The 26832-nt window shown below is 40.3% G+C and overlaps 1 protein-coding gene across 2 annotated transcripts in view; it reads right to left on the bottom strand.

The window, feature by feature from the left end:
• COL19A1 (collagen type XIX alpha 1 chain) overlaps positions 1–26832 on the bottom strand; it is a 1614879-nt gene that overhangs the window by 224031 nt on the left and 1364016 nt on the right. For both annotated transcript variants that reach the window (XM_077289962.1, XM_077289964.1), the window contains exons 39-41: positions 19459–19509; positions 17754–17798; positions 11270–11296 (exon numbers count right to left, since the gene is read on the bottom strand). In XM_077289962.1, the coding sequence (XP_077146077.1) occupies positions 11270–11296; positions 17754–17798; positions 19459–19509 (123 nt within the window). The remainder of the gene's footprint in view (positions 1–11269; positions 11297–17753; positions 17799–19458; positions 19510–26832) is intronic.

A 26832-nucleotide genomic window follows, 5' to 3' on the forward strand; every position in this document is an offset into this window, starting at 1 on the left:
AGATAGATAGATATGGGATAGTACAGCGCCCCAGAGACCTGGTCGTGCAGTATTGTTGCTCTGCCACTAAGGGGAGTGATGGTATATCTGATTGTACTAAAAGAGTTCACCTGACCAGGTATCACAGTCACACATTACACTTCACACTCCGGCCACCAGGGGGAGCAAAAGTTCTATGTATTAGGCCACTCCTCACACTCTGGTAAAACTGGGGGTTGGAAAGGAAGTTAGACAGAAGCTGACTGGGTCTTGCCCAAGTAGCATCTAGTGAGAGGAGAGTGTTGCTTGGGAAGACTCAGGGGGGTCCCTGTCAGGGGTGGGATCCTGACAGTGGCCTAGCAAGAGACAGTTCGTTACGGAGCCGCGCCTGCACTTCATTGTGGCGGCATCCTAAGGAAGGACAAGAAGCGAAGGATATTGTGGAGTAGTGAGAAACGAGATCACAGCACTAAGGAGATAATACCGGGAGGAGTCATGCCCTAAGATCATGGCAACATTCTTCTGAGGCGTGTAGCCGGTGGCCGGAACACCGAGGGAGTACTGGCTCTGCGCACTACTCCGAATCACGGCAGGGCAGTTGACTTTAGGTTGGCTGTCTCACCTTTTCATCTAAGCAGACAACGGAGGCAATTGTGGGAGAGGGGCGTCTCTAGGGTCTCTATAAAATAACTCCAGGCCTACCCCGTCATACGGGTGCGTTCTAGCCATACCAACTGGGGGACGGAGAGAGAACATCAGAAACAGATACGAGAGTTGTGAGGACTATCCCATGGTGCTCAACAGGGAGGTACTACAACACACAGGCGCAAGTAGGAAGGCTACTGATTTCCACCTGCAAAGGGAACTCTGGATGTGCCTTCGGACCGGCCGGTCTCAGCCAGCCCTGTTAGCAGTGCTCTGGATTGTGGATGCTGAAGTCTACAGTAAAAGGTAAAGAGACTGCAACCCTGTGTCTTCGTTATTCATCGCGCCTTGCACCACTCACCATGACCTTCAATTGGACGCCCCCTTAGCAGGGCCACGGACCGGGTCTAGCCACCGTGACATCCCCAGGACCGAGACAGAGAGACCCGGTAGCGGGTACCCCATTGCCCTGCGTCTGGGGGCACTCCAATAGATAGACAGATAGATAAATAGATAGATAGATAGATAGATATGGGATAGGTACATAGACAGATAGATAGATAGATAGATAGATAGATAGACAGACAGATAGATATGGGATAGAGAGGTAATATATATAATTACGGTATCTATCTATGTATCTATTTATCTATCCCATATCTATCTATCTATCTATCCATCTTTCTATATATCTGTCTATCTATCTATCTATCTATCTATCTATCTATCTATCTATCTATCTATCTAGCTAGTCAGATAGGTAGATGAAATGCACCATTAAAAATAAGGTGAAACCCATGACACTTCCTTATAAGATTATTAGTTAATTGCGACATTAACAAAATCTTGAAGGCAGAATACAGTCGGTTGTTTGACAAAGAGGAATCCTGACCTTGTGGAGCGATCCTTTGATGAGAGGAGCTTTGTGTGATGCATGGCATCATTTTACAAGCCCTTTCTTTTAATGTTACCACACAAAACCCTCCATGTATCTTCTTTTTATGTATGTATAAAAAGTACAGCAATAGAGTCTAGGCTGAAAAAGGAAGACATATTTGCACTAAAAATAAACTTACCAGTGGCTATAAGACTGAAATAACAGATCATCAAACTGTAAGTGTTCTTTTAATTATTTTTATGCTTTACTTTCCTGTGTGTTCAATTGCTCAGATTTTTCATTTTAATTTGCAAGAACACCATGTGCCTCCAGGTTAGTACTCTGAAGCAGGCTGGATATGATTTACACTTCATCAGATGGCTAACAGGAAACACATCTAATGCGTGCAAACAATTCTAAAAGTAAGGATTTTTCCCCCTTATAAAAATACTCAAATGTGAAGGCACAAGATTATTTATGATATATTTACAACTAATGTTATTTCTATTTTTATTAATATGAAATCATGGCTTTCCAGGATATATGGAGTAAGTGGATTATTGTTTTATTTTCTGAAGGTAGTAATCATTTTCACCTCACGAAATAGGAAACTGGTAATATGTCACTGATCTTATTGTGCTCAATGCTTCCTTCAATCCCATAACCAAAATATATAACAGGGATATATGACTGATCTATGGGAGTAATCACTCAGATTCCAACTGATCATATGATTGGAGGTAGCCTTTGTGACTCCTGTTTAGGTGATGGGTGGAAGTCTCAGCAGTTGGACCCCCAAAAATCATATATTTATTATCTATCCTGTGAATAAGTGATATATGTTCCTTTTAGGACAATACCTTAAAGCACAGGGTTAGAAACAGTAAGCTTTTTCATGAAGATGAGTAATTTGAATAGCCCTTTGATATTTTGATATTGGAACTGCTTAAGTTTATCTTGAAACAAAATTTTGTTGCATTTAAAGATCAAAGCGATTTACAGAAGCAGGGAACTGCCATGAGTGCGACATGTGCCCCATTGTACGCAAACCTGTTTTTAGGATTCTGGGAGAGGCATGTTTTCCATGATGATGGGGCATGTGCCACTGGCCATGTGCAGTGCTGATTTTGTTGTATCGATGATTTATTGATAGTTTGGCAGGGTTCCAACACTGAAGGTGGCTGTTTTGGGCTGGTGGGAGGAGTAAGGCAGAATCAGTGAGAGAAGAGAGCAGACTAGATCTATCTATTGCTGATAATGACAGACTGCTGCAAACCACAGATCATCATTTTTGCAGTTTTGCACTAGGTCAACTGTAAATCAGAAGTTAATCACATATTATGTGAACATCCTCACCTTGCACCTGAAATATCATACATCTAAAACTTTTGTGATGCTGTAATTGGCAATTTTCCGTGTGGGGAATTTTCCGTGTGGGAAATTTTCCATGTGGGGAATTTTCTGTGTGGGCAATTTTCCGTGTGGGGAATTTTCCGTGTGGGCAATTTTCCGTGTGGGCAATTTTCCGTGTGGGCAATTTTCCTGTGGGCATTTATCCTGTGTGCTATTTTCCTGTGGGCAATTTTCCTGTGTGCATTTTTCTGGTCACCCTTTTCCTCCTATTTCCCACCTCCTTCCCCCCTTCCCCCTCCCTTTTCCCTTCCTTTCATGTTTTTTATATATTATATATATTTTAATAATTATGTATTGCAACTATTTATTATGCGTTGTTCCACTATTCAATCATTAGCATTTATTTTTATAATTAGTCCTGTGTTTGTCATTGTATATCATTAATTATTAATTTATTCATTATTCACATTTGCACCATTCATGCATTTATGCATTCAGTAGTCTTATTTATTTATTTATATGTTCATACTGTATTGTGCTATGTTTTTCAACACATGCACTAATTGCACATTTGGTATTACTATTGTGCCCTGGCCATTCTCCTTCTCTTTACATTCCTTCCTTATTCTTTATTTAATTTAGTCTCCTTCTGCAACTTACATTTCAGCCACTAGATGGCAGCATGATCCATTTTCAATGGATACTACTTATGCTACAGAAAATGGACCCTCCCAATGGACTTCATATAAATGGTGCCCAAGTGCGCATTACCCAGTGAGTCACACCACTTTGTACGCTACCACTGTACTGTGACATCACTGTGTATAGTACTCCTGTACTGTGATAACACTGTGTATAACACCCCTGTACTGTAACATCACTTTGTGTACAACCCCTGTACTGTGACATCACTGTGCATACTACTCCTGTACTGTGAAATCACTGTGTATACTACTCCTGTACTGGGACATCACTATGTATACTACTCCTGTACTGTGACATCACTGTGTATACTACTCCTGCACTGTGACATCACTATGTATACTACTCCTGTACTGTGACATCACTGTGCATACTACTCCTGTACTGTGACATCACTGTGTATACTACTCCTGTACTGTGACATCACTGTGTATACTACTCCTGTACTGTGACATCACTGTGTATACTACTCCTGTACTGTGACATCACTGTGTATACTACTCCTGTACTGTGACATCACTGTGCATACTACTCCTGTACTGTGACATCACTGTGTATACTACTCCTGTACTGTGACATCACTGTGTATACTACTCCTGTACTGTGACATCACTGTGCATACTACTCCTGTACTGGGACATCACTATGTATACTACTCCTGTACTGTGACATCACTGTGCATACTACTCCTGTACTTTGACATCACTGTGCATACTACTCCTGTACTGTGACATCACTGTGTATACTACTCCTGTACTGTGACATCACTGTGCATACTACTCTGTACTGTGACATCACTATGTATACTACTCCTGTACTGTGACATCACTGTGTATACTACTCCTGTACTGTGACATCACTGTGCATACTACTTCTGTACTGTGACATCACTGTGTATACTACTCCTGTACTGGGACATCACTATGTATACTACTCCTGTACTGTGACATCACTGTGTATACTACTCCTGTACTGTGACATCACTGTGTATACTACTCTGTACTGTGACATCACTGTGTATACTACTCCTGTACTGGGACATCACTGTGTATACTACTCTGTACTGTGACATCACTGTGTATACTACTCCTGTACTGTGACATCACTGTGTATACTACTCCTGTACTGTGACATCACTGTGTATACTACTCTGTACTGTGACATCACTGTGTATACTACTCCTGTACTGTGACATCACTGTGTATACTACTCCTGTACTGTGACATCACTGTGTATACTACTCCTGTACTGTGACATCACTGTGTATACTACTCTGTACTGTGACATCACTGTGTATACTACTCCTGTACTGTGACATCACTGTGTATACTACTCCTGTACTGTGACATCACTGTGTATACTACTCTGTACTGTGACATCACTGTGTATACTACTCCTGTACTGTGACATCACTGTGTATATTACTCCTGTACTGTGACATCACTGTGCATACTACTCCTGTACTGCAACATCACTGTGTATAATATCCCAGTACTGTGACATCACTGTGTATACTACTTCTGTACTGCGACATCACTGTGTATACTATTCCTGTACTGTGACATCACTGTGTATATTACCTCTGTACTGTGACATCACTGTGTATACTACCCCTGTACTGTGACATCACTGTGCATACTACTCCTGTACTGCGACATCACTGTGTATAATATCCCTGTACTGTGACATCACTGTGTATACTACTTCTATACTGTGACATCACTGTATATACTACCCCTATACTGTGACATCACTGTGTATACTACTCCTGTACTGAGACATCACTGTGTATACTACCCCTGTACTGTGACATCACTGTGTATACTAATCTTGTACTGAGACATCACTGTGTATACTACCCCTGTACTGTGACATCACTGTGCACACTACTTCTGTACTGAGACATCACTGTGTATACTACCCCTGTACTGTGACATCACTGTGCATACTTCTTCTGTACTGTGACATCACTGTGCATACTACTCCTGTACTTTGACATCCCTTTGTATGCTACTCCTGTACTGTGACATCACTCTGCATACTACTCCTGTACTGTGACTTCACTGTGTATACTATCCCTGTACTGTGACATCACTCTGTATACTACCCCTGTACTGTGACTTCACTGTGTATACTATCCCTGCACTGTGACATCACTGTGTATACTACTCCTGCACTGTGACATCACTGTGCATACTACTCCTGTACTGTGACATCACTGTGTATACGACTCCTGTACTGTGACATCTCATTGTATACTACTCCTGTACTTTGACATCCCTATGTATGCTACTCCTGTACTGTGACATCACTCTGTATACTACTCCTGTACTGTGACATCACTGTGCATACTACCCCTGTACTGTGACATCACTGTGCATACTATCCCTGTACTGTGACATCACTGTGCATGCTACTCCTGTGCTGTGACATTACTGTGTATACTACTCCTGTACTGTGACAATACTCTGTATACTACCCATGTACTGTGACTTTACTCTGTATACTACCCCGGTACTCTAACATCACTGTTTATACTACTCCTGCACTGTGACATCACTATGTATACTACTCCTGTACTGTGACATCACTGTGTATACTACTCCTGTTCTGTGACATCACTGTGTATATTACTCCTGTACTGTGACATCACTGTGTATACTACTCCTGTACTCTGACGTCACTGTGTATACTATACCTGTACTCTGACATTACTGTGTATACTACTCCTGTACTGTGACATCACTGAGCATACTACTTCTGTACTGTGACATCACTGTGTATACTACTCCTGTACTGTGACATCACAGTGTATACTACTCTTGTACTGTGACATCACTGTGTATACTACTTCTGTACTGTGACATTACTTTGTATACTACTCCTGCACTCATGCACTAGTACTCATGCACTGTGACATTACTGTGTATACTACTCCTGTACTGTGACATCCCTGAGCATACTACTCCTGTACTGTGACATCACTGTGTATGCTACTTCTGTACTGTGACATTACTGTGTATATTACTCCTGCACTGTGAGATCACTGTGTATACTATCCCTGTACTGTGACATCACTGTGTATACTACTCCTGCACTCATGCACTAGTACTCCTGTACTGTGACATTACTGTGTATACTACCCCTGTATTGTGACATCACTGTGTATACTACTCCTGTACTGTGACATCACTGTGTATACTACTTCTGTATTGTGACATTACTGTGTATACAATTCCTGTACTGTGACATCACTGTGCATACTACTCCTGTACTGTGACATCACTGTGTATACTACTCCTGTACTGTGACATCACTGTGCATACTACTCCTGTACTGTGACATCACTGTGTATACGACTCCTGTACTGTGACATCTCATTGTATACTACTCCTGTACTTTGACATCCCTATGTATGCTACTCCTGTACTGTGACATCACTCTGTATACTACTCCTGTACTGTGACATCACTGTGCATACTACCCCTGTACTGTGACATCACTGTGCATACTATCCCTGTACTGTGACATCACTGTGCATGCTACTCCTGTGCTGTGACATTACTGTGTATACTACTCCTGTACTGTGACAATACTCTGTATACTACCCATGTACTGTGACTTTACTCTGTATACTACCCCGGTACTCTAACATCACTGTTTATACTACTCCTGCACTGTGACATCACTATGTATACTACTCCTGTACTGTGACATCACTGTGTATACTACTCCTGTTCTGTGACATCACTGTGTATATTACTCCTGTACTGTGACATCACTGTGTATACTACTCCTGTACTCTGACGTCACTGTGTATACTATACCTGTACTCTGACATTACTGTGTATACTACTCCTGTACTGTGACATCACTGAGCATACTACTTCTGTACTGTGACATCACTGTGTATACTACTCCTGTACTGTGACATCACAGTGTATACTACTCTTGTACTGTGACATCACTGTGTATACTACTTCTGTACTGTGACATTACTTTGTATACTACTCCTGCACTCATGCACTAGTACTCATGCACTGTGACATTACTGTGTATACTACTCCTGTACTGTGACATCCCTGAGCATACTACTCCTGTACTGTGACATCACTGTGTATGCTACTTCTGTACTGTGACATTACTGTGTATATTACTCCTGCACTGTGAGATCACTGTGTATACTATCCCTGTACTGTGACATCACTGTGTATACTACTCCTGCACTCATGCACTAGTACTCCTGTACTGTGACATTACTGTGTATACTACCCCTGTATTGTGACATCACTGTGTATACTACTCCTGTACTGTGACATCACTGTGTATACTACTTCTGTATTGTGACATTACTGTGTATACAATTCCTGTACTGTGACATCACTGTGCATACTACTCCTGTACTGTGACATCACTGTGTATACTACTCCTGTACTGTGACATCACTATGCATACTACTCCTGTACTGGGACATCACTATGTATACTACTCCTGTACTGTGACATCACTGTGTATACTTCTCCTGCACTGGGACATCACTATGTATACTATCCCTGTACTGTGACATCACTGTGTATACTACTCCTGTACTGTGACATCACTATGCATACTACTCCTGTACTGGGACATCACTATGTATACTACTCCTGTACTGTGACATCACTGTGTATACTTCTCCTGCACTGGGACATCACTATGTATACTACTCCTGTACTGGGACATCACTATGTATACTACTCCTGTACTGTGAGATCACTGTGTATACTATCCCTGTACTGTGACATAACTGTGTATACTACTCCTGTACTGTGACATCACTGTGTATACTACTCCTGTACTGGGACATCACTGTGTATACTACTCCTGTACTGTGACATCACTGTGTATTCTACTCCTGTACTGGGACATCACTATGTATACTACTCCTGTACTGGGACATCACTATGTATACTACTCCTGTACTGTGACATCACTATGTACACTACCCTTGTACTGTGACATCACTGTGCATACTACTCCTGTCCTGTGACATCACTGTGTATACTACTCCGGTACTGTGACATCACTGTGTATACTACTCCTGCACTGGGACATCACTATGTATACTACTCCTGTACTGTGACATCACTGTGTATACTAATCCTGTACTGGGACATCACTGTGTATACTACTCCTGTACTGTGAAATCACTGTGTATACTACTCCTGTACTGGGACATCACTATGTATACTACCCCTGTACTGTGATATCAATGTGTATATTACCCCTGTACTGTGACATCACTGTTTATACTACTCCTGTACTGGGACATCACTATGTATACTACTCCTGTACTGTGACATCACTGTGTATACTACTCCTGTACTGGGACCTCACTATGTATACTACTCCTGTACTGTGACATCACTATGTATACTACCCTTGTACTGTGACATCACTGTGCATACTACTCCTGTACTGTGACATCACTGTGTATACTACTCCTGTACTTTGACATCACTGTGTATACTACTCCTGTACTGTGACATCACTGTGTATATTACTCCTGTACTGTTACATCACTGTGTATACTACTCCTGTACTGTGACATCAATGTGTATACTACTCCTGTACTGTGACATCACTGTGTATATTACTCCTGCACTGTGACATCACTGTGTATATTACTCCTGTACTGTGACATCACTGTGTATATTACTCCTGTGCTGTGACATCTCTGTGTATACTACTCCTGTACTGTGACATCACTGTGTATACTACTCCTGTACTGTGACATCACTGTGTCTATTACTCCTGTACTGTGACATCACTGTGTATACTACTCCTGTACTGTGACATCACTGTGTATACTACTCCTGTACTGTGACATCACTGTGTATATTACTCCTGTACTGTGGCATCACTGTGTATACTACTCCTGTACTGTGACATCACTGTGTATACTACTCCTGTACTGTGACATCACTGTGTATATTACTCCTGTACTGTGACATCACTGTGTATACTACTCCTGTACTTTGACATCACTGTGTATACTACTCCTGTACTTTGACATCACTGTGTATATTACTCCTGTACTGTGGCATCACTGTGTATACTACTCCTGTACTGTGACATCACTGTGTATACTACTCCTGTACTGTGACATCACTGTGTATATTACCTCTGTACTGTGACATCACTGTGTATACTACCCCTGTACTGTGACATCACTGTGCATACTACTCCTGTACTGCGACATCACTGTGTATACTACTCCTGTACTGTGACATCACTGTGTATATTACTCCTGTACTGTGACATCACTGTGTATAATATCCCTGTACTGTGACATCACTGTGTATACTACTTCTGTACTGTGACATCACTGTGTATACTACCCCTATACTGCGACATCACTGTGTATACTACTCCTGTACTGAGACATCACTGTGTATACTACCCCTGTACTGTGACATCACTGTGTATACTACTCCTGTACTGTGACATCACTGTGTATATTACTCCTGTACTGTGACATCACTGTGTATACTACTCCTGTACTTTGACATCACTGTGTATACTACTCCTGTACTTTGACATCACTGTGTATATTACTCCTGTACTGTGGCATCACTGTGTATACTACTCCTGTACTGTGACATCACTATGTATGCTACTCCTGTACTGTAACATCACTGTGTATACTACTCCTGTACTGGGACATCAGTATGTATACTACTCCTGTACTGTGACATCACTGTGTATACTACTCCTGTACTGTGATATCACTGTGTATACTACCCTTGTACTGTGACATCACTGTGTATATTACTCCTGTACTGTGACATCACTATGTATACTATTCCTGTACTGTGACATTACTGTGTATACTACCCTTGTACTGTGACATCACTGTGTATATTACTCCTGTACTGTGACATCACTATGTATACTATTCCTGTACTGTACCTTGCTGAAACTGTTTCGTCCTCCCAGGCTTTTAGAAAAGTGTTATTGACTCTGCAGCATGGAAGAAGCCAAAGGGAAACTGAAGCACAGCAGCACTTGCACACACAAGTTGCTCACACTCTTTAACTAGCTATACTGAGACAGGGGTGGCCTGTAACCATGGCAATGAGTAGTAAACTATAAAGTAAAAAATACCTCAGTTCTTAAGAAGGAATTTTTAATAAGACATTAATTGCTAAGTAGCTTGTTTTTACAAGCACTTGACAATTTTAACCATTTAATAAGATGAAAAAAACTCTCATTTTTAAACCATCCATTATCTTTACTGTTTTAAAGTTATAATTTAATTATGATAGTTTCCATAAATTACAGGTTCTACACTGCATATTAGGGCTAAGAACTGATACGCGAATTTGATTTTCGATTTTTTAATCTCATATTTGGAAAACATCCTCTCGTGTTTTCAGGATACCGTGCTCTATTAGTTTCTTACCTAATAGAGCAGCTGATGCATGCAATCACTAAATGAACATGTCAGTGGGAAAAGAGGCTGCTTAAACATAATCTATTAATGTGCAAGCGGAATATAACAAGTTGTTAGTAATACGACCATTTATTTGTTAATAATAATATAGCTCATAAATCGTGCACATTTGTATTTTTAATTGCACTACAAATTACAGTCGCACATTGTGCCATGTTTTTTCCTATTAGCCATATGTTTCCCTAATTATGACAAAATCCTATTATGAATTTACTTACCATTGGGCCGTGTTCACCTTTTGGCCCCTAAAATAAAAATAAAAACCACATATAATTAGAGAAACACATTATTTTTACATTAATATTTATCCATTAATTTGGATTTTTTCATTTTAGAACGTAAAAAAGTTTTGTTACAAACATTTTTGCAATTGCTCTATTCATCAATATAGGATTTGCAGAAATCCATGCACCCATCATAGACACAACCTTGCTCAGAGGCAATTTCAGTTGCAGAAGTTTTTTGGGGAAAAAAAATCAGTCAAATGTGAAAAAAACTTTAATTTACAGGTATTATGTTGGGATCTATGCAAATGACTACTGTTTATTACAGCTCTGTACAATCTTTTAAGCTGTAATAATAAAGAATTTTTGTAAGTATATCGAATGTTACTGTGTCCCTGGGCATCTTTGCATAAAAATTTATGCAAAGTTTTTTCTATACAAATCTAATAGAAAAAAAAATTGTGGGATGGTCTTTCAGATCCCACAAGTAGAGGTATTACACTTCTCCTCTAAACATGTGAATTCTTTAGTAGAATACCTCTTTCAGTACAGTATGTGATGATACTATACGCATAGGACATACAAGACAGGCGGACTCTGAGCACTTAAAGGGAACCTGTCACCTGAATTTGGCGGGACCAGTTTTGGGTCATATGGGCGGGGTTTTTGGGTGTTTGATTCACCCTTTCCTTACCCGCTGGCTGCATGCTGGCTGCAATATTGGATTGAAGTTCATTCTCTGTCCTCCATAGTACACGCCTGCGTAAGGCAAGATTGCCTTGTGCAGGCATGTACTCCGGAGGACAGAGAATGAACTTCAATCCAATATTGCGGCCAGCATGCAGCCAGCGGGTAAGGAAAGGGTGAATCAAACACCCGAAAACCCCGCCCATATGACCCAAAACTGGTCCCGCCAAATTCAGGTGACAGGTTCCCTTTAAGGCTCTCTGCACATGGGTTTGTCCTTAAGGCCGGGGTCATACTTGCATGTGCAATGCGAGAAACTCGAGCGAGTCTCTTGCATCAATACCTGGCACTGCCGCCGGCGCTCAGGACCGGAGCGTACGGCTGCATGTATTTCTATGCAGCTGAATGCCCTGGTCCCGAGTGTCAGCACCGGGTATTGATGCGAGTTTCTCGCATTGCACACGCGCAAGTGTGACCCCAGCCTAAAGGAAACTTCCAGGTCATCTCACAGATATTTAATATGATGATAACTACATTTTATCTGCTGAACATCAGTAGGACCAGTCTGGGTGGTATAAGCTGGCTAAGCATACACCCCGGTAGTATTCTTACTGTATAGTTGGTTACTTATTAAAAACTGTGAACTTCCTCTAACCAAATAGACTGCCTCATCGTTGGAGCATCTTATTCATCTCTGACCCTCTATATCTATAATCTGAGGACCACGACATATACAGAGGTTGTTTATATTGACAAGAGTTCACTAAGAATGAGTGAAAGAATTCATAACAAGTCAAATTTCTTACATGTTTCTCCAAGGTGATACATTTGCGACAATGTGAAATTGTGAAATTATAAAGTAGAAGGCAGGTATCCAGCAACCACAGTGGAAAGGACTTATAAAACATAAATTATTTTTTACCATTAAAATATCAAGGGAGAAAATAAGCATAAAAAGCCTCTTAATCATAGCCAAGCTTTAGTGTTCGAAACGCGTCGGTAGTGTTTTTATGCTTATTTTTTGCCTTGATGATATCTTAATGGTTATCAATAAATTATGCCTTTTCATAGTCCTTTCCATTGTGTTTGCTTGATACCTGCCTTCTATTTTATTAAATGTAACACTATACAAGCCTTGGCATCTGTATTTGATCATTACAGTATAATGCTGTCTGTATTGGGCATATTGGTACGAGTTATCAAGCAAGGACAAACTGTACAGTGTTTGGGCTATAAAAAAAACATTTGGAGATTCACCAACCTTTTTTTCACACAGGAAAAGAGAAACCTAACACATTGTCTCCTTTACATCTGCGGCTGAATTTGTAATTCAACGTCAAGTTGTCTTTCATAAGTGCTCTGCATGATTTATGTCGAAGTGTAAGAAGGCGATAGCAGTACTGACAATCGGTTTAGAAAAAAATGGAAATCTTTGAAAATTGCTAATTTAAATGTCTATAGGAGAAACGTCCTCTGATGTTAACATTAATTTTATACACAGTTAGAAAAATTATCCTGGGGTAAAAATATGACACATCATGAAATAAAATATTGTAATTAAAAATGTCTGCAGTGGGAAATCTAGTTCCCATAATGCCCTACTGTAGAAAGCTTTTAGCACCTGTGCTGTGAAGGACAGGGCAATGCATTAACCATGACCGGCATGTGGTGTGGTGTACTTTCTAACTATGTTCAGATTAGTTGACGAGTTTGAGGAATATTACTGTAAGGCAGATATTTTAGTTTTTGGATTGTTTAAATGGAAACAGTAATATATAGACAAGAGCTTACAATCGATCTAATGTGTACACAGTACCAAAGAAATAGATTTTCTAGATATTTTGGAAACTGAAAAATTGATTTAGTCACAACTGTATGATAGACAGCTGTGTCTGGGTCTTTTTTTGCTTTATTTATTTGATTTAGTGTAAAAAAAATTGAAATATCTTTAGATTTGGGCAGTTACAGAGATATACACTTGGGCTGGTATGCAAACATATACACACAGCCATTATTGGATATGGGAGGACTAGAGGATACAGGAGAACTCATAGCTGATCAATATGCTGCGCCATATGCATTTGCTTAATCCTGCGAGCCCCACATGAGAAATATAAAACACAAGTTCATTCTCTGGGCTACAAGTTGGACATCACTTTTAGGCTATGCTCACACATTGTGCTTTTGCTGCTTTTTTGCAAATTACAAGCTGTTTTTACAGTACCAGCAAAAGCTATGAGATTTCAGAAATTTCATGCACACGTTTTATTTTTCCTTACTGAAATGGAAAACTGCTGCATTTTTTAAGACTGCAGCATATCAACTCTTTCGGAGTTTTTTCAGAAATTTTCACCCATAGAAAGCAATGAGGGTGAAAAAAAGTAGCAAAAATGCTGCTATTAGTTTTTGCAGCTTTTTTTTGTATAAAAAAAAAAAAAAAAAAGTCAGGTACAGCAGGATGTGAAACCACCCATTTTTTTGTGATTTTCCCAAGTTTAAATTTTACCATATTTTCTTAGTATACTCACATGAGCATAGATGTATTAGTAAAGTTTAATTAAATTAGTTAGATGTCTTCAAGTAAACAATGTCCTACCAACATGTGAAAGTAAACAATGCCCTACCAACTCAATGCCGTACAAATGTTTGAAAGTTAAAAATGCCCTACCAACTCAGTGCCCTACAAATGTGTGAAGCTAAACAGTGCTCGACCAATTTAACTTCTCCCACTGTTTTTACATTTGAAAATTGTGTATTTTTTCATGAACTCATGGAACCTTAGTTCATACATGTATCCCAGTCTTTTTTGTTCAGAATAGTCACTATTTTTCAGACATAAGAAAGTTTTTTTCTAAATGATTTGAGGAAATTGAACTTTTTACCAAAAATGTTTTATGGTCTTTTATGTCTTGCACTGTGGGCAATAACACTTTGTGTTGTTCATGCTTGTATGGTGGAAGCAAAGCTAAACTTTGGGATCCTGAAAAACGCAAGCAAAAACGCTGCAAGAAAAAGCCAGCAAAACCTGTGTTTTGGCTGCAGCTTTTTTTTACTGCCAAGAGATCATGTTTTGGCTGCAGAAAAATAGCAACTTGTGAACACAGCCTTATACTGACATAAAAATCATAGTCAGCAGCACATTGCCCTCAATATGAATACTGTATGTGGATAGAACGATTGAATTAATGATCTTTCGGCACCTACACCAACGACATCAGTCCAAGTGAATAGGCCTTTGGATGAGCGCCAATCAATTTGTATATCGTTAGTTGCCACTCGTCTATGGGCAAACATCAGCCCCTCTAAATGCACCTTCAGCTTTCATCTCAATGTACCTGCCTTCAGTTTACTGAATCAAAACGGACTACACTACAGATTACTTTGTCTAATTTGCTATGGGTAAGTGGCCTTGAAAAGACAATTATTCTGCTGCAGTTTTCAGAAACTAGGTGTTGATATCTTAATTTTATACTAAATACAGATACTAATGAGCAAAATTAATTAGATCATTCTAAATAAATGTCTGATAACGAGCAATGTACCATAGAACTGCTTGTACTGCCTAACTGCAGACTAAACTCCAGTGTACCACAATGTGCTGTGTAACTGCAGACTAAACAAGTAAAATATCTCAATATTCCATCCAAATCAAAGCAGCCCAAGTCGCACCTATTTACTGAATAGAGGCAAGTAAATCTGCTTCTCCAGGATTTTAATAATTGGTGAATATTCTGTTACGGAACTGCATCTCACTTGTATAAAACAAGAGATTGAAATTTGTATTTCAGCATTTATTTTCTTATATCTAAAAATGATGACTTTGTAATAATAGAAAATGCATTCACTGGCAAAATACAGGCAATGTAAATTTTCACAGATTCGTTAATGTCTGAGTCGGAATATTTTTTTTCATGCACTAGAAGCTAAAGTGGAAGAAAGAAAGGAAATAAGAGACAGCAGGACTCACAGAGATAAAAAGAAGATAGAACAATGCAGACAATTAAGGTATCACAAAATAAGGAAAGTAGGGAGTATAGAAAGGTTTTGCAGTAAGGCTATACCAAAGATCTAAGATATATGTGACATAGCAGAGGCTGGATAGTACATCTACAATATGAGGATAATGCCAAAATGTTCTAGAAATAAACATATTTATACATCTCAAATGGGACAAGATTTACATAAGACAAGTTACAAAAGCCAAGTCAAGGGCCAAATACTAGAATAACGTAAATTAAGATAATTCATTGGGAGAAAATAGGTAATCAGACACAAAAGTGATAAAAAAATCAAAATACTATTAAACATTGTTTTAAAGGGAACCTGTCAGCAGATTTTGCCGCTATAAGATGCAGCCACTGCTTTTCAGGGCTTATCTACAGCATTCTATAATGCTGTAGATAAGCCCTGGGTCCGACCTGCAAGTGAAGAAAAATACGTTTTATTATACTCACTGGGGGGGCGGCCCGGTCGGATGGGTGTCGCAGGTCTGGGTCCGGCGCCTCCCATCTTCTTGTGACGTTACCCTCCTGTTGCTTCAAGGTTCCCCAGCATCAGCGCTTCTGCATGGGCATACTTCTGTGCCCTATTGAGGGCAGAGTAAAGTACTGCAGTTCGCAGGCGCCGGGAAAGGTCAGAGAGGCCCAGTGACTGCGCACTGCATAACTTTACTCTGCCCTCAACAGGGCAGGTAAGTACACCTGCACAGGAGCGCTGATGCTGGGGAGCAATGAAGAAGCAGGAGGGCAGCGTCACAAGAAGATGGGAGGCGCCGGACCCGGACCTACGACACCCATCGGACCAGACCGCACAGGACCTCCCTCTGGTGAGTATAACATAACTTATTTTTCTTCACTTGCAGGTCTGGGTCCGGCGCCTCCCATCTTCTTGTGACGTTACCCTCCTGTTGCTTCAAGGTTCCCCAGCATCGGCGCTTCTGCATGGGCATACTTCTGTGCCCTATTGAGGGCAGAGTAAAGTACTGCAGTTCGCAGGCGCCGGGAAAGGTCAGAGAGGCCCAGTGACTGCGCACTGCATAACTTTACTCTGCCCTCAACAGGGCAGGTAAGTACACCTGCACAGGAGCGCTGATGCTGGGGAGCAATGAAGAAGCAGGAGGGCAGCGTCACAAGAAGATGGGAGGCGCCGGACCCGGACCTACGACACCCATCGGACCAGACCGCACAGGACCTCCCTCTGGTGAGTATAACATAACTTATTTTTCTTCACTTGCAGGTCAGACCCAGGGCTTATCTACAGCATTATAGAATGATGTAGATAAGCCCTGAAGGCAGTGGCCGCATCTTATAGCGGCAAAATCTGCTGACAGGTTCCCTTTAATGTCTTGTTGTCTATTAATGTTTTTAAATATTTTTAGCAGTCTTTGTAGCCACTTTTGGTTATCATATTTGTCCCAATAAAGTACCTTGCTTTACCTTATTACATTTGGTTCTTACTGGACTTTGTGGGTTCTATGGTTTTTGTCTTTTTTTTAGCTAGTACAATATTTGCAACGTAGTTTGTAAGATCCACTACTTTTATGTGTCTCTAAAAGGGAAATACGCCTGAATGTCATGTCAAAGGACTAACAATTGAATAATTCCTTGCAGCAGTGACTGGTTAATAGAGCATGTCCTGTTATATAATTACCTGCAAGCATTACTTTTCGAGCATTGCAATAACGAGACATTCATTAAACAAAGATAATATTTCATTGTGATGAATGAAATTAAGTTGAATTTTCCACATTATCAATTGACAAATGTAAAGTTCTTTAAGGTTAAATACATACCGGGGGGCCAGGCTGTCCAGATGTGGCAGCAGCAGTAGCAGTGCCCTACAAATAAGAAAGGAAAAGTGCATTAAAACAGAGTGGGTAATTAATAATGTGATGTTAGAAAATATAGGTAGATGGCAATGTCTAATGAATGTAACAATGACCATGTCAATTTTTCCTTCTATAGCACCTTCAGTGAGTGAGTTATCAATTAGCTACTCAGTAATTGTGACTATATAGGGTTATCTCCTTATAGTGTTTATATGGGTAACTATTTGTCAAATAGTAATGTCTACTTATAGGAAGAATTTCTAATATCATAATCAGTCCAAACTACACTAACTAAATATGAATGACACAGGGTTAATTAATTAATTTTTTTTTGCCCTTGGGAGTTCTTGAATATTTTGTAAATATTGGTATGTTTTTATAATATTGTAATAGGAATAATAAACTTTATATTTTAACAGAATTACTCCAATTGGATTAAGCAGTAAATAATTATATTAATTATAGGAGATATTTGACAGTCATTAAAATATGCATCACTCTGTAATGACTGACAGTGTTTCTAAATGTACCTAATGTGCACAATCATGGCACGTGCTCTGTGTTGCAGGCTCAGATCAGTATTAATGAGCTAGTAATACAGAGGAGAGCGCTCTTTCAGAGCGCAGTGTTGGAACATCCGGTAACGTGCAGAGACTAGCGCCGCTTGTGCACATCACACAGCGCGCAGGGACGAGCGCAGCCCCTGAAATGAGCACCACTGATGACGCTTCGTTTCAGGGAGGGAGCTGGGGCTGCAACAGTTTCCGCAGCCTCTTCTCCTTGATGACACTTCAATTGAGTATCCCAGCATGCACTGGAATTCTCAAGCATAGCGTTATCAAACAGGATGTAGGGAAAGAAAATACAAAAGTAATTAGATAGTGTAGTTAGGGAATAGTGGGGAATTTTTCCTGAAGTATATTAGATATTATTTCAGATTATGGCACTAAATAGAGGTTTAGATGAAAATTTCCTTGGCTTTCGGACCACCCCTTTAAATAAACATCTTGCAGATTTTCTTTAAAAAAAATGAAAAAGGCTTCCAATGGTATGAAATCACTAAATAAACAATACCTCTTATTGTCCCAGTGATCCAATACAACCATTCTTGTGGTCTCCCCTAATTTTGCTGACAGGCAGCAACCAATCAGTGGCTCCAGATCGCACATGTTATTTTACTGACATTCTGACTCCATGTTTTGCACTTTATATGCAACATAATCTTATCACTTAAAGAAAATACATCACCTTATCAAAAGTGGCCAGGTTTTGCTTCTTTCTCATCTCTGCAGCTCCACCGAGTTTTACCATTTAAAAAAATGTTCTAAGGTCCCAGAGACATTTAGTGATAATTTTCATGGTGTCTACCAAAGAGGTGTTGTTCACAGATTTCTCTCAAAGGAAGGGAGCAAGTTTTTAGGCAGCTCTGCATCAATACCATGTGAGCACCGCCTCATTGGTAAAAAAAAAAATAGCATAAAATAAAATGGTTCATATAAAAAAAAATGTAACAAAATCCCAAAAGGAATTCTTAGGTATTTTGTAATGGTGACATTAAAACCTTTGGAGCTAAGTTTTATAGTAGAGTGGCAAATGAGAAGAAGGATGATCCTGGGGACACACAATACATTATAGCAAGACCATTTTTCATCTGATATTTGTGAAATACCTTGAACATATACAGACTGCTCATTCCATTTCCTTCAGTGAGTGGGGCACCCTTTAAAGAAAAAAAAATGGCCTTAATACATCAGATAACAAGTCATTATATTATCTTAGTTTTCGCAAATTAGAATTAACATACAATATCACAAAATAATTGGTTAATTAAACAGGTATTGTTAATAACAAGTAATTTATTCTAATATTTCTAATACCAGGAATATAAATGGGTTATCCAGGACATTTAATATTTTTGCATATGGAGGTCAGACTGTCAGGTAGTTTCTAACTGAGTGTTCTGCATGGGGATGATCTCTACTGTCTCAGAACAGGCATGGACCACTCCTGCCATCAATCCCCATGCTTCTGTTGATGTCACGTGTACAGAGCAGCATCTTCTCTTTTGCTCTGCTTTGCTGATTGGGCGTCTTTGCTGATGTCATGTTGATTAACACCAAGCTCCCTGCTGCCTACTGCGGGGAGCCAGCTGTCAACCAGCATGACGTTAGCAGTAACGCCCCATGTACACAGAAGACTGAAGGATATTGCTTTTTTGAGGAGAGGTTACATGAAGGAGAGTAATCAATAGCTGAGCCTGCAAAAATTGTCCCGGACAGAACAGGGAGGTAGTGAACAATTACCGTACCTGCCTGAAAGTTCTTTGCCCCATACACAAAAATAATAAAAGTTTTGATAACCCTTTTAAATCTACATAGTATGCAAACAGAATGCCGTCATATCCTCTTCTAAAAAAGCATTGTATAAAGTTATTGCTTCTCAAGATCACTTGGCACTATGCTGTCACATGCTGTCCACTGGTTCATATACACATGTTGGGCAATGTCTTCTTTTTGTCCAATTACAAAGTGCTGACGAATATGTTGGCGCTATAGACAAAAATTATTATTATTTCAGACTGTTCTCGATAATTTGAACATTTTTAAAATACATTTAGTATACATTTGCACCATTTTTTTTTTTAAAAATATGCATTTGCATAGCATTACTTTACAGCTTAACATTCATTTTCTATCCAAACATATAAGCTTCACTGTGGTATGATTGATTGCATTACTTGCGGACCTTTTGCAGATTTAGCATTTCTGTCTCTTTTGACACCATTCTTTTATGCATGTCACGTAAGTCTCTGGATGGTTAATTTCTCTTTTAGGTACTGGAAAGCTGCCATGGCCAATCCTGAGCAACCGACAGGTTTTGATTTACTTTTCTATAGATACATGAACAAATTGGCTTTGGATAAAAAATGCATCCAACTGTTCAGTGCTTTAAGCATAAAAATGAATATTCTGTAAACCTGACGCCAAAGATGGATTCCCTGCATCTCAGTTTCAAGATGGATTTATAAAGTAAATTGTTTGTAAGAATATGTCAGTATGCCTTACTCCACATAACATGGTTAAGCCTAGCGGCTGGCAGATCTTCACAATGAAGTCATTTTTCTAACTTTTATCTATAGTCAACAAAGCACCTAGACATTATTAGTCTTCTGACGACATTCCCTTTTGTTACAATTTTAACCCCTTCACCCCAAAGCCTGTTTTCACCTAAGTGACACGGCCAATTTTTACAATTCTGACCACTGTCACTTTATGAGGTCATAACTCTGAAACGCTTCAACGGATCCTGGTGATTCTGAGATTGTTTTCTCGTGACATATTGTACTTTATGATAGTGGTAAAACTTCTTCGATATGACTTGCATTTATTTGTGAAAAAAACAGAAATTTGTCGAAAATTATGAAAATTTAGCAATTTTTAAATTTTTCGTTTTTATGCCCTTAAATTAGAGAGTTATATCACATAATATAGTTAATAAACAACATTTCCCACATGTCTGCTTTACATCAGCACAATTTTGGAAACATAATTTTTTTTTGTTAGGGAGTTATAAGGGTTAAAAGTTGACCAGCGATTTCTCATTTTTGCAACAAAATTTGCAAAACCATTTTTTTTACGGACCACCTCACACTTGAAGTGACTTTGAGGGGTCTATATGACAGAAAATGTCCAAAAGTGACACCATTCTAAAAACTGCACCCCTCAAGGTACTCTAAACCACATTCAAAAAGTTTATTAACCCTTCAGGTGCTTCACAGGAATTTTTGGAATGTTTAAAAAAAATTGAACATTTAACTTTTTTTTCACAAAATTTTTACTTCAGATCCAATTTGTTTTATTTTACCAAGGGTAACAGGAGAAATTGGACCAAAAAAGTCGTTGTACAATTTGTCCTGAGTACGCCGATACCCCACATGTTGGGGTAAACCATTGATTGGGCACATGGCAGAGCTCGGAAAGGAAGGAGCGCCATTTGACTTTTCAATGCAAGATTTGCTGGAATTGAGATCGGAGCCCATGTCGCGATTGGAGAGCCCCTGACGTGCCTAAACAGTGGAAACCCCCACAAGTGACACCATTTTGGAAAGTAGACCCTCTAAGGAACTAATCTAGATGTGTGGTGAGCACTTTGAACCTCCAAGTGCTTCACAGAAGTTTATAATGTAGAGCCTTAAAAAAAATTAATATTAATTTTCACAAAAAATGATCTTTTTGCCCCAAATTTTTTATTTTCCCAAGGGTAGCAGGATAAATTGGACCCCAAAAGTTGTTGTGCAATTTGTCCTGAGTACGCTGATACCCCATATGTGGGGGTAAACCACTGTTTGGGCGCATGGCAGAGCTCGGAAGGGAAGGAGCGCCATTTGACTTTTCAATGCAAAATTGGCTGGAATTGAGATCGGAACCCATGTCGTGTTTGGAGAGCCCCTGACGTGCCTAAACAGTGGAAACCCCCACAAGTGACACCATTTTGGAAAGAAGACCCCCTAAGGAACTTATCTAGATGTGTGGTGAGCACTTTGAACCTCCAAGTGCTTCACAGAAGTTTATAATGTAGAGCCGTAAAAAAAAATTAATATTAATTTTCACAAAAAATGATCTTTTTGCCCCAAATTTTTTATTTTCCCAAGGGTAGCAGGATAAATTGGATGCCAAAAGTTGTTGTGCAATTTGTCCTGAGTACGCTGATACTTCATATATGGGGATAAACCACTGTTTGGGCGCATGGCAGAGCTCGGAAGGGAAGGAGCGCCATTTGACTTTTCAATGCAAAATTGGCTGGAATTGAGATCGGAACCCATGTCGTGTTTGGAGAGCCCCTGACGTGCCTAAACAGTGGAAACCCCCACAAGTGACACCATTTTGGAAAGAAGACCCCCTAAGGAACTTATCTAGATGTGTGGTGAGCACTTTGAACCTCCAAGTGCTTCACAGAAGTTTATAATGTAGAGCCGTAAAAAAAATTAATATTAATTTTCACAAAAAATGATCTTTTTGCCCCAAATTTTTTATTTTCCCAAGGGTAGCAGGATAAATTGGATGCCAAAAGTTGTTGTGCAATTTGTCCTGAGTACGCTGATACTTCATATATGGGGATAAACCACTGTTTGGGCGCATGGCAGAGCTCGGAAGGGAAGGAGCGCCATTTGACTTTTCAATGCAAAATTGGCTGGAATTGAGATCGGAACCCATGTCGTGTTTGGAGAGCCCCTGACGTGCCTAAACAGTGGAAACCCCCACAAGTGACACCATTTTGGAAAGAAGACCCCCTAAGGAACTTATTTAGATGTGTGGTGAGCACTTTTAACCCCCAGTTGTTTCACTAAAGTTTAGAATGTAGCGCTGTGAAAATCAAAAAATCATTTTTTCTTTCCACAAAATGATGTTTTAGCCCGCAATTTTTTTTCCCCCAAGGGTAACAGGAGAAATTGGACCACAAAAGTTATTGTCCAATTTGTCCTGAGTACGCTGATACCCCATACATTGGGGGGAACCACTGTTTGGGCGCACGGCAGAGCTCGGAAGGGAAGGAGCGCCGTTTGAAATGCAGACTTAGATGGATTGGTCTGCAGGTGTCATGTTGCATTTGCAGAGCCCCTGATGTACCTAAACAGTAGAAACCCCCCACAAGTGACCCCATATTGGAAACTAGACCCCCCACGGAACTTATCTAGATGTGTTGTGAGAACTTTGAACCAACAAGTGTTTCACTACAGTTTATCACGCAGAGCCATGAAAATAAAAAAATTTTTTTTTTCCACGAAAATTATATTTTAGCCCCCACATTTTTATTTTCCCAAGGGTAACAGGAGAAATTGGACAACAAAAGTTGTTGTCCAATTTGTCCTGAGTACGCTGATACTTCATATATGGGGATAAACCACTGTTTGGGCGCACGGCAGAGCTCGGAAGGGAAGGAGCGCCGTTTGAAATGCAGACTTAGATGGATTGGTCTGCAGGTGTCATGTTGCATTTGCAGAGCCCCTGATGTACCTAAACAGTAGAAACCCCCCACAAGTGACCCCATATTGGAAACTAGACCCCCCACGGAACTTATCTAGATGTGTTGTGAGAACTTTGAACCCCCAAGTGCTTCACTACAGTTTATAACGCAGAGCCGCGAAAATAAAAAATATATTTTTTTCCACGAAAATTATATTTTAGCCCCCATGTTTTTATTTTTCCAAGGATAAGGCTGGTTTCACACTTGCGTTTTTTTTAAAAACGCATGTGTGAAAAAACGCATGTAATCGCGGTAAAACGCATGCGTTTTTTTAGACGCATGCGTTTTTATAGAAAAACACAAGAAAACAAGAAAAAAACAAAAAACCCTAACCCTACCCCTAACCCTACCCCTACCCCTAACCTGAAATACGTGGCACTGAAATACGTGGCACTGAAATACGTTTATATACGTATATACGTATATAAGTGCCACGATATTTCAGTGGCCACGTATATAAGTGCCACGTATATAAGTGCCACGTATATAAGTGCCACGTATATAAGTGCCACGTATATAAGTGCCACGTATTTCATGTACATGCCACGATATTTAAGTGCCACGTATTTAAGTGCCACGTATTTAAGTGCCACGTATTTAAGTGCCACGTATTTAAGTGCCACGTATTTAAGTGCCACGTATTTCACGTAAATGCCACGATATTTCAGTGCCACGTATTTCACTGAAATACCGTGGCACTTAAATACGTGGCACTGAAATATCGTGGCACTGAAATATCGTGGCACTGAAATATCGTGGCACTGAAATACGTGGCACTGAAATACGTGGCACTGAAATACGTGGCACTGAAATACGTGGCACTATGACTGTCAGAAAATGTTCATTAAACGGTTAGGGATGAGTTTAGGGGTAGGGTTAGGGTTTGGATCCCTTTATCACCTTGATGGTGGTGGGTGACTTTTCAGTGTGTTCTGTTTTTTTTCTATAAAAACGCATGCGTTTTTAACGCAAACAAACGCGTTGAGATCGGACGCCATGTCGCGTTTGGAGAGCCCCTGATGTGCCTAAACAGTGAAAACTCCCCAATTCTAACTGAAACCCTAACCCCAACCCTAACCCTAGTCCTAACCCTAGCGCTACTTTCACACTAGCGTTTTTTTGCATACGTCGCAATGCGTCGTTTTGGCGAAAAAACGCATCCTGCAAAGTCATCTGCAGGATGCGTTTTTTCCCCATAGACTAACATTAGCGACGTATTGACACACGTCGCAAGCGTCGTGCGACGGTTGCGTCGTGTTGTGGCGGACAGCCGGCAGCAACAAACGTTACATGTAACTTTTTTTGTGCCGACGGTCCACCATTTCCGACCGCGCATGCGCGGCTGGAACTCCGCCCCCACCTCCCCGCACCTCACAATGGGGCAGCGGATGCGTGGAAAAACAGCATCCGCTGCCCCCGTTGTGCGGCGCTTGCACAGTATGCGTCGGTATGTCGGGCCGACGCAGCGCGACGGCCCCGTACCGACGCTAGTGTGAAAGTAGCCTAACGGGAAAATGGAAATAAATATATTTTTTTAAATTTTATTATTTTTCCTAACTAAGGGGGTGATGAAGGGGGATTTGATTTACTTATATAGCGTTTTTTGGGCGGATTTTTATGGTTGGCAGCCGTCACACACTAAAAGACGCTTTTTATTGCAAACAATAGTTTTTGCATCACCACATTTTGAGAGCTATAATTTTTCCATATTTTGGTCCACAGAGTCATGTGAGATCTTGTTTTTTGCGGGACGAGTTGACGTTTTTGCTGGTACCATTTTCGGGTACATGACATTTTTTGATCGCTTTTTATTCCGATTTTTGGGAGGCGGAATGAACAAAAACCAGCAATTCCTGAAATTCTTTTAGGGGGGGCGTTTATACCGTTCCGCGTTTGGTAAAAAGGATAAAGCAGTTTTATTCTTCGGGTCAGTACGATTACAGCGATACCTCATTTATATAATTTTTTTATGTTTTGGCGCTTTTACACAATAAAAACTATTTTATATAAAAAAATAATTGTTTTTGCATCGCTTTATTCTGAGAGCTATAACTTTTTTATTTTTCTGCTGATGATGCTGTATGGCGGCTTTTTTTTTGCGGGACAAGATGACGTTTTCAGCGGTACCATGGTTATTTATATCCGTCTTTTTGATCGCGTGTTATTCCACTTTTTGTTTGGCGGTATGAGAATAAAGCGTTGTTTTTTGCCTCGTTTTTTTTTTTTTTTTTTTACGGTGTTCACTGAAGGGGTTAACTAGTGATATAGTTTTATAGGTGGGGTTGTTACGGACGCGGCGATACTAAATATGTGTACTTTTATTGTGTGGTGTTTTTTTATTTAGATAAAGAAATGTATTTATGGGAATATATTTATTTTTTTTTTCTTTATTTAGGAATTTTTTTTTTTTTTTTTTTTACACATTTGGAAAAAATTTTTTTTTACTTTTTTACTTTGTCCCAGGAGGGGACATCACAGATCGGTGATCAGACCGTGTGCATAGCACTCGGTCTGATCACCGATGTGACAGGCACGTAACAGAGGCTTGCCGGCGCCTGCTATGAGGATTCTCAGCAGACGCCGGCAAGCAGGGTCATCTCATGACCCGGAAGGAGTCCCGCGGCCATCTTGGATCCGGGGACTCCTTCCAGGTCACCGGAGTAGCGCGATCTCATCGCGTTGCTCCGGTGGGAGAGCGCAGGGAGCCCCCGTCCCTGCGCGATCCCCCTCTATGCCGCTGTCACTATTGACAGCGGCATCAGAGGGGTTAAATGCCCGCGATCGGCGACAGCGCCGATCGTGGGCATTGCTGCGGGGTGTCAGCTGTCATATACAGCTGACACCCGCACCCGATCACCGCGGCGCTCAGCGCGAGACCGCGGTGATCGGGGCGCCGTACTAGTACTGCGGCTGGCACTAATGCAGTGCCGGCAGCGCCGTACTAGTACGGCGCATGGCACGAAGGGGTTAATAGAAGAAAGAAAAGTAGACATAAATAAACCAAAGGCTATTTTTTTCT

Source organism: Ranitomeya variabilis, chromosome 2 (genome assembly GCF_051348905.1).
Source record: "Ranitomeya variabilis isolate aRanVar5 chromosome 2, aRanVar5.hap1, whole genome shotgun sequence".
Lineage (NCBI taxonomy): Eukaryota > Metazoa > Chordata > Amphibia > Anura > Dendrobatidae > Ranitomeya > Ranitomeya variabilis.